At 43.1% G+C, this 9,166-nt stretch overlaps 2 protein-coding genes across 2 annotated transcripts in view; both read right to left on the reverse strand.

Annotated features, from left to right (window-relative positions):
- Nucleotides 1-1,890, reverse strand: part of smc3 (structural maintenance of chromosomes 3) — a 30,152-nt gene extending 28,262 nt beyond the window's left edge. The window contains exons 1-5 of the mRNA XM_030413522.1: nucleotides 1,688-1,890; nucleotides 899-974; nucleotides 664-702; nucleotides 499-566; nucleotides 123-194 (exon numbers count right to left, since the gene is read on the reverse strand). Of these exons, the coding sequence (XP_030269382.1) occupies nucleotides 123-194; nucleotides 499-566; nucleotides 664-702; nucleotides 899-974; nucleotides 1,688-1,702 (270 nt within the window). The 5' untranslated portion in view covers nucleotides 1,703-1,890. The remainder of the gene's footprint in view (nucleotides 1-122; nucleotides 195-498; nucleotides 567-663; nucleotides 703-898; nucleotides 975-1,687) is intronic.
- Nucleotides 1,891-2,676: 786 nt separating this feature from the next.
- On the reverse strand, nucleotides 2,677-7,998 carry dusp5 (dual specificity phosphatase 5). Its single transcript, XM_030413534.1, has 4 exons — nucleotides 7,516-7,998; nucleotides 6,521-6,663; nucleotides 5,683-5,902; nucleotides 2,677-3,500 (listed from the first exon to the last, which is right to left on the reverse strand). Exons 1-4 carry the CDS (start codon nucleotides 7,877-7,879, stop codon nucleotides 3,094-3,096), a joined length of 1,134 nt encoding a protein of 377 aa, XP_030269394.1. The 5' UTR covers nucleotides 7,880-7,998; the 3' UTR covers nucleotides 2,677-3,093.
- Between the last annotated feature and the right edge of the window lie 1,168 nt (nucleotides 7,999-9,166).

Genomic DNA, 9,166 nt, shown 5'->3' on the forward strand with positions numbered 1-9,166 from the left:
ATCAGGGCAACAGAGCATTTGTCACATACAAATTGACAAGACTTTACTAAAGTCAGAAAGAATCAATAAGTGTGTGTGCAGAAAGAGTAAAGGGATTAATATGAACTGTTCGCCATTCCTACCGGCAGCCGGTTGTCAGAGTTGTCAAATATAATCTCCACAAATGCCGAAATGACACGAGGACCAGTTCCCTCCTACAGTGACATGGGAGGAAATACATGTTCAATACAAAGAAATTAATGTTTACACGTATGAATAACGCTTGCCATTTTTTAAAATCTCAAACTTCTATACAAACAAACTCATAATTTTAACAGAAATGCAACTAATCATGTAAAGAGTTTTGTAATCCATTTTATATCATCAGGAAGTTATGAAAGTCTTCGTCAACGTAAGCATGTCTGACAAGGAAAATAGAACACATTCACTGCGTCAGGGGGGCACTTCATTTTCAGTCACTGGGATCTGTAGTGTGTCTGACATTTGCCCTTTACTTACATGGAGGAGGGCCAGGCGCTGTTCAGGTCGCAGGTGACTGAACTCATCACTGAGCACAAACTGGATGGCTAAGAAAACAAAGAGGAGACACAGTTTTAGAGAACAAAAATGCTGAGGGAAAAATGTCTGACAGTTGTGTTGTATAATCATTTGAGGCTATCTTACCGTAGAAAAAGTTACTTTTTCCTGACCCATTTCTTCCAACTGTAACAGAAAAGAAACACTGAATGAGGATATCATAAGGTATGTCCACAGCCACCTACATGAGACAAGTCTTTAGCGCACCAATATTGGCTGACAACTTCAATAGGTGCATTCAAAGTACATCCAGATATTATTACAAAATAAATATATCACATAAAAAAACACGAGTGGACAGTTGAGGTGAGCACATACACACCAATGACATTGTGCTTTGGACTGAAAGGGTCTACCACCGTTTGGTCCCTGTAACTTCGGAACCCCTGGATGATGACCTGCACAAGAACCCAGAGACCACCGTAAGTAAACAGTCATTCAACATCCTCATATTTGGGTTAAATATACTGTACCAAAGACGTGGTCATGTGAAGCTAATAGAGAGGAAATTTTCCTTAATGCAGCATTATAACAACCTGTGCCCCGTGTATACAAAGTCGACTCGAGCTGTACAACTTGTGTGCTAAGCGCCGCATCACATAAATCATACCCGGTGTACGACTTCCACCAGGGCCTTTACTGTCGGCTACTGTACGGGCCACTTTTCATTCAGGACGTCAACGCTTTTGCATACTTACTGACAAAGAAATAAACAATTTAACCAACCACAATACTATCAACGCTCATATTTACATGTAATGGAATTGTCTGCTAAGTGTTATTGTGCAACATTAATAGAAACGAGACAAATCCGCTAACAGAACGTTAGCCTTGTACGTTAGCGTTAGCTTAGCATCCTGAGAAGGAGAACGGGCTGTCCAATTTAAGATAGATCAATGTAGCCTTAGCTAGCTTTAGCAAGCTAGCTCTTAACCTAGTTGTCGTCTTTGGTGCGATTTTTCTTAGCTATGCATACATATCAACGTTAGAATGTGTGCAAGACCTCGTTATTCCGGTCCCAATCGCTGTCTATGATAATGTTAACATAGCCTTATTAACGATAGGCCAGTGATAGCCTGCAACAAGCACAAGTCTGATGCCGTTAGCTTACCTGTTTGATGTACATGGCTGTCTATGCAGGCTGTCTCCTTGGCTGAATTTGGAGATAAGCTCCCCTCCTCCACTAAATTGGAGAAGCCGGGTGTTTAATAACCCAAACTCAACAAAATATTCGAAATAAATGCATTCAAATTTGGTGAAACCCTGTGTGGCAACAGAGAATAACATGGAAAATGGCGGCGGGGGCGGGATAAAATGGGCAATACCATTGTGTGAAAACAGGGTTGTAGTAATAGATGTATACTACATTATATGCAATAGTGAAATTATTTAGACCGAATCCGTCAACGAAAAAGCAGTATACACATTCACACATGAAGTTTACACTTTGGTCATTATACAAATTTACATAAATAATATATTTGACACGACGTTATGTTTTGACCTCCCTATTTGTACAGTTGGTACAGTCTTCCTGTCTGTCTTCTAGGCGCCAAAGACCGAAAAGAGTGGATGGCACACTGCGTGCAATCTGAAGGGAAGTTAAAAAAACAAGCCGGTCAATAGATAATGGTAGCTTTATTAATTATTAACAAATGATACACTTTATTATGTCTGTGAATTGTATTAGCACACTGTGAATCTGATTCTAATGGGAATTTTGAGTGGTTGTTTTTTTGTTGGGTTTGTTGGGTTTTTTTCACCTGAGGCTGGTTTTCAATAATCTAATGCATTACTTTTCAATAAGTTTTCCACTTAGTCACACTAACTTGTTGACTGATAATCTTGAAATGTGCATTCTGACTGAATGGTGCTGTTCTATATCTGCTTATAAAGGCCAACTTAGTCACTGCAGGTGTCACTGTTGCCCCTCCAGTTGTATGTGTGCCTGGTCTGCTAGAAGTTCTACTCTAAATGCAAAGTATATAAAGTAGGCTATAGATTCTGTTCTGTCTTACTGTTTATGGGAACAGGCTGTGGTAACTTACATGTAACTTCTCAATTAAAGACCCATCGACTAAAATCACAATGCTAGAATGATTACATGACAACAGCTTTTATTTTCATGGTGAAAACATTTATTAAACACATATTCATATCCACATTATTGAAAAAACATCAGACAGACAGTAGTTTTCAAATAAATTAGGTTTCAATGCCTGACTGTATTTGTGAATAGGCAAATAAATCACAATAACAACCTAAGGCATGTATATTGCAGTTTATTACTGTGCTGTGTTGTTTTATCACTGCAGTTCAGAAGACAGGGAAGCAGCATCAGACTGTGTAAGCCCATAGATTTCATGGGCCCATGAACTGAATACTATTATCTTTTCTCTTTCTGTTACTGATCTCAGGTCTATCTGCTCTGCTGATTTCAACACAAGGCACACAGACAGCATTATTTTTTCTTTTTCTTTTTCTTTCAAGTAAGACTACAAGCAGTCACAGTTCATTTTAAGGCAGTGCAGTTATTGGGCTCAGTTTGAACTGGTGGTGGACCGGGGCCTGCAGGCAAGAGGTAGGGAGGGTGAACACAGATGGCTCAAAGTTTTTGCTGTTGAAGGTAGTGGTGAAGTCGTTGGCAAAAAAGCAGGCGGACTCTGGGGCGCAGGGTGTGGCTGGTTCAGGTGTGGCCGCGTGAGCCGGGGCCGTCGAGAGGACCTCGGATTCAAACTGCAGCAGCTGACCCATGAAACTGAAGTTGGGTGAGACAACTGCCCGGCGCTGCTTGATGATGTCGAAGGCCGCATCTAGCCGCAGCTGCTGCGTCCTCATGATGTAGGCCATGCAGATGGTGGGTGAGCGTGAGATGCCTGCCTCGCAGTGGACCAGGACCTTTCCCCCTGATTGCTTAACGTGATCTGGAAAGAGAAGAAGATGAGGCAAAACCAACGTTAATGATCCGTGGGGAGAGGGGGCAGGTGATTATCAGTAAAACTGTGACACAAAATCAAACAGCAGTTTAATTATTGTAAATCAATTTAAGCCACATTTCATTTATTTGTTTTTATTTGTGTTTATCTGTAATCTATGTTTTTTTTTTTAGGTCAAGTTATATGGTGAAGAGGTTCAACAGGGAGGTTTAAACAGAATAACAACAAATATGGAAAATCACATTTTCACCGTGTAATAATTGCCTACTCTTTACTCCCACTCGCTTATTTATATGAACACTTTTCACATAATATATTCTTTTCTTTCTCTCTCACACCCAGACAGCTTATGGACAAACAGGAACGCCAATCTTGTCAGTACATCTCATTTATAAGCACAGAAATGTACACACATCCTATACCAGTTTCAGGGGTGAGACTTGTCTGAGTCACAGAGTGCAGCTGCACATGAGACTTTCTTTCTCCTACACGTCTGCGGAGGCACTGGGTGCACAGTTCAATTTGTATGTTCTGAAGCCCACACAAAAATCTCCTCTCTGTCATCTGTATAAGTGTCGCTCATGACACATTTCAAGATCCTGTTAATTCTTAGAACTACTGCCAACACCTACGTGTCTCCATACTGTCTGTCTCGTTCAAGTTTGATCTACCTACAGACGCTTAATTCCACCTACACCTGTGCCTCTCTCTATCTATTAAACAGAAACATCAAGGGCCACTTCTGCCTGCTCCCAAGAGCCATTGCAGGCAGGGACCAATGATGATTTCTGATTTCATGAACCTCCCATCTGGAGCGGAGGATGCAACAAGAGAGGGAAGAGGGGTGAAAAGAAGGAGTGACAGCAGCCGTGGGTGTTTTAATAACCGACCTCAAGCGTTGGCTGGAGATGTCATGACACACTTTGACAGCTGCTTTCATCCAGGGTGTCAATAATATTTATTATCTCCTCCCTGACTGTACATCAGCCACCAGGTCAGATGAGTTTTCTGACTGCTGATTGATTTCCTTTTGGGGAGCGGCTGCAGCTCGCTGAGGATTTGTGTGCACCACATTTCTAATCGCTTGGCATGGTTGATGAATTTTGGAGTCCCTCTTTGAATGTAGGCTAAACCTGCCCCTGGAACAATTTTCGGCCTTATGTAATCGTAGACGGGCTTTACACAAAAGACACCCTAAATGTGGGCTGCATCCCCAAACAATGCATAATACCAACAATAGCAGCCACTCAGTACTGGTCAGCCAAGCTGCTCGTTGGTGAGCTTTGTCCTTGGTTATGCCTGGCTATAAATAGCCACCAGCACATTGTGTACATCTTTTGCTAGCTGCTGCTATTATCCCGCACCTCTCTCCTCTCCCACACGCTCTCTGTTCCTCTCTAACACATTAGCCTACCTGCTGCCCTCAGGCCCATCAATGATTTCCACCTGCAAGCAGCCAACAACTGTGCTTTCTCACTGTGTGTCAGCCAGCTGGCTTTTATCTTCATAAACAACTGTGTTTGTGTGTGTCAGTCAGCCTCCCCCCCCCTTCCCCAGCCTCCTCCACCCACCCATTACTGAACACGGACAGCTCACCCAGTTGTCACACTGGCCACACCCGGCAGAGTAAAGCCATTAAGATTAGGCCTGGGAGGCGATGACCGCATGGGAGCGTCTTTTCTAAGTTAAGATGCAGGGGGAGGGATGGAGAGAGGTCGGAAGGGAACGGGGGGGTGGGGGCAGTGAGCAAATCCTGAATGAAAGCAGACTGGCTGGATACGTTGGTGAGGGATTGGAGGCAGGCGATCAAGTTAAACTGATTACAGCTGGGTTTCTTATAGTCCTCTATTTGTGAATGGTAGCAGGTGAGAGGCAGCGACAAGGGGGGGCTTATTCCGACATGCAGAAATAAACCCACCTATGTTTAGGTGACTCAGCTTAGGGAGGTTTGGTTTTTTTTAAGACTCCTTGGGGTGATGTTGCACTATAAATATAGTGAATACGGGGATTCATGGTATCCCAGAAAAAGACACTCTATCTTAGTGGTGGTGTATTTATTTCCCTCACTGGCAAACTGGCTGACTGAACTCCATCTTCCTAACCCCGTCACGTTTTAGATTTCAGATTCAGTCAGACAATAGTGAATTGAGAGCCATTCCCTTCAACTCACCAATAAACTCTATGGCCTCCTGGAAGTGGGAGCTGATGTCAGCCATGTGGCTGTCCTCCACCGGGATCCACTTGTAGTCGTAGTGGCCCTTCGTCGGCTGTAGGTCCCTGCGTGACACGTTGAGCAAGGCCGTGATGTGAAGGTCGCAGAGATAGTCCTGTCTGGAGGCATGGTAGGCACTACCGAGGTAGAGGAAAGGCAGGATCTCTACAGGTTTACCCTGAAGGGCAGAGAGAGAGAGAGAAAGAGAGGTGGGGGTGTGAATTCATGTAGGTAAGGAGCACAATATACAAGATTTCACAGCCACCTGACAAGATAAAACACTGGATGACAGATTTTGTTGCATCAGCTTAGTAAGTATGCACTCATCGGTCCAAGCCACAACATCCAAACACCTGTCAGACCCACAACATTACATTCATCTGCAGACAAAACGCATGGTTGCACACAGCTGCAGGAATGACTTTACCCTAGTGAATTAACTCATAATATGTCAGCCACAGACACAACACAGCATGTGCTGTCTATCTGGGCAGTGGAGGAGATAGAAGAAAGGTCAGAGATGAAAGAGGGTTTTTCCTCTCTGTGAGGTGTCCTGGTGCTCTCCCCTCTTTTGCGAGCCACACATGAGATGGCCAGGGAGCAGCGAAGGTCACAGAATATCAGAGTATGTTGAGAAAAATGTTTTGATGCCAAATATAAGTCTGTCTGATGCCAGCAGGGCTCGTCAGGATGAGGTTAGAAAATAAAATGAAAAGAAAACTGGCTCCCTGTGTGTGTGAGTGTGTGTGAGAGAGAGAGAGTGGGAAGCACTGTGTTGTGAAGGGTGTTTCCATACCTGATCGTAATCTGGTTTGTGGTGAGAAAGCTTCTCGCTGTGGCTGCTGTTGACTCTTTTCTCGGTTTCACTTCCGCTCTGGTCGACGGTTTTCATCTCAGTGCAAAGTTCAGGGTACTGAGAGTGGAAGTTCTCGTATCCTCCTGAGAGAAGGTGAAGGGGGGGAAATAAACCGTGAGCACGTAACCGTGATAAACAAGCTTAGAATAATTCTCCACACACACACACACACACACACACACACGTACAAAGTACACTTCTTGTGAAATAGCAGTGTTTATGAAACAGTCTCAGCACCGGATTATAACCTTTATAACCTGATTATAAGCGCGTAATTAATTAGACGCAGTGGAAGGACCGGTAATCCTTTTAAGAGCAACATCCTGAGGACGCAGAGGTGACAGACGGAAATGGATGAGTTTCAAATACATTAACAAAAACACCTTAAAGAAACGTCTCGGGTGACGTGTTGTTTTTAATTTATTTTATATCTTTATATATATATTAATCAAGTCACTGCACCACCAATTTTACTTGCGTTACTCCCGCACTGACTCATCCGCTCCGTTGACGCACGCAGGACATTTATCTCTCCAAGAAGTGAGAGAAAAATGTTCCCAACGCGAGCGAGGACGATAATCAGAGGAAGGTGACTTGGCCTTAACGGATCCGGGTAATAAGGAACAGTAAAAAGAAAAATGTATATAGCCTACTGAGAAGGCCTTTCTTTATTCCCAGTCTATGAATCACGTGAATACATTAGACCTGTTCATTGGCTATAAGAGTGGCCTATATTTTAAGTTTAAGGGGAAAAAACAAACACAAAAAACTACAGACTCGTTCAGTCAATCCCAAGACATATATATACATATATGAAAAAAAAGTTTACTCAAATGTGAAGCTGAGAATTTGTTGTCACAGTCTATTTAATGAAAAACAACTAGATTGAAACACTTTATTTTCTGGATTTAAAAAAAAAGTCCCAAAGCTCTCACCTTTCAGGAAACAGATGTTCGCCCCGCTCGCTAGATGTGACAGAGTGTTTATTACTATTTGTGCTACACTGTCCTTCTTCAGCTTCTGCCAGTGGGACGTCCGGTCATCCAGAGCCACGATGGCCGATATGCTCCCCTCCCGCAGCCGAAGCAGGGCTCTCTCATCTGGGATGACAAACTGCAGAGGCACCGGACCCCCTCGAGACCTCCGGACCACCACTGAGTTGAGATTGACATTGACAGAGCCTCTGATGCTGGAGTTCGTGAATGAGAAATAGGGTCGGCAATCCACAATGAGGCAGCTCCCGGACTCCTTCCTGATGATCTTCCTCAGACGCCGGCAGTCGATGCTAGACACCTTCATCTTGAGTTGTTGTTATTGCCTAAAGAATGAACTGGATTACTCCTGTGCGGCGGATACGGGCGAGTGAGGAGTCCCGTGCGCGTCTGTGCCTACATGTCCTCTAAGGGGATTCCGGCCCATCAGTTTTATGTGAATGGAACCTCCGGCGCGTGACGTCAGGAACCATATATGGACACCGGCGAGGTGTGATCGCAGCAGAAAAACCCGCCCACTGCTATGACTGGACTGTGGCTCCGCCCCCGGTGCTGCCAAGTCAAAACCACACTGCAGTGTGCTCGATTCAGCTATTACTCACTGTGTGTCCTCCAGCAGCACCAGGTTCTTTCATTTTCAGCTTCCACTTTGTGTTCAGTGGACACCTCTGGACATTTAAAAAAACACAGTTTTCTCTTTCTTTTGTGAGAAGAATGACTCCAGCTAATAGAAAACAAATCCAACAACACCCTGGCTATAAAAAGAGGCAATGTGTTGGAAGGATGCTGTCAGCCATCACAGGCTTATCATGATGAACGATGAATAATGCAACACAAACACATCTCTATCCAAAAGGAGGTATTAGAGGAACATCACAGGGAAGTAAGGCTTCAACAGTAATGTCATCAGCTTGTGTTAATCTGCTGGATTCTTGATTACAGCAAGTGATTAGTCATGTTGTTTGCAAGATGTAAGAAGATAATAAGAAATGCTGTCACAGTTTTACAGACTCCATGGTGACATCTTCCAATGTCTCATTGTGTCCAACCAAGATGTCCAAAGCACAGAGGAAACCAATTTTAAGTGATAGAAAAGGGGATCAGCAATGTAATTACGGCAGGTTTAAACTGCATTTTGCAGTAGCTTGCTCGTCAGCAATTAAAGTTAAATTAATTTTGGACATTTTTTCCCCATTAGTGGGATGTAACTACCAAAGTGCATTCACTCAAGTACTGGACTTATGTATGAGTTAGAGCTGACCTACTTGTAACTTTCTTGATTATTTTTCATTTTATGCAACTTTATCTTGTTCTACATTAATCTGTCAACATTATATATTTTTTTTTTACTTTTCGGATTACAATTTTTCATACCTTTCTTACACAGTGAAAAAGAATTAAGCCAGAGAGCAGACATCCAGACAGATCTAGATACAGAAAAATAAAATACAACACAACAGAATATAGTCTGATGCAGTTGGTTCCCAGGTTGAGAATAATATGTTTAATAAAGGCCCAATTCTCCTACTTTGTGAGATAAATTACTTCTTGGATTAGATGAAAAATATATCATCACAAAGCTGATGACTGATAA

Source organism: Sparus aurata, chromosome 1, assembly GCF_900880675.1.
Source record: "Sparus aurata chromosome 1, fSpaAur1.1, whole genome shotgun sequence".
NCBI classification, from domain to species: domain Eukaryota; kingdom Metazoa; phylum Chordata; class Actinopteri; order Spariformes; family Sparidae; genus Sparus; species Sparus aurata.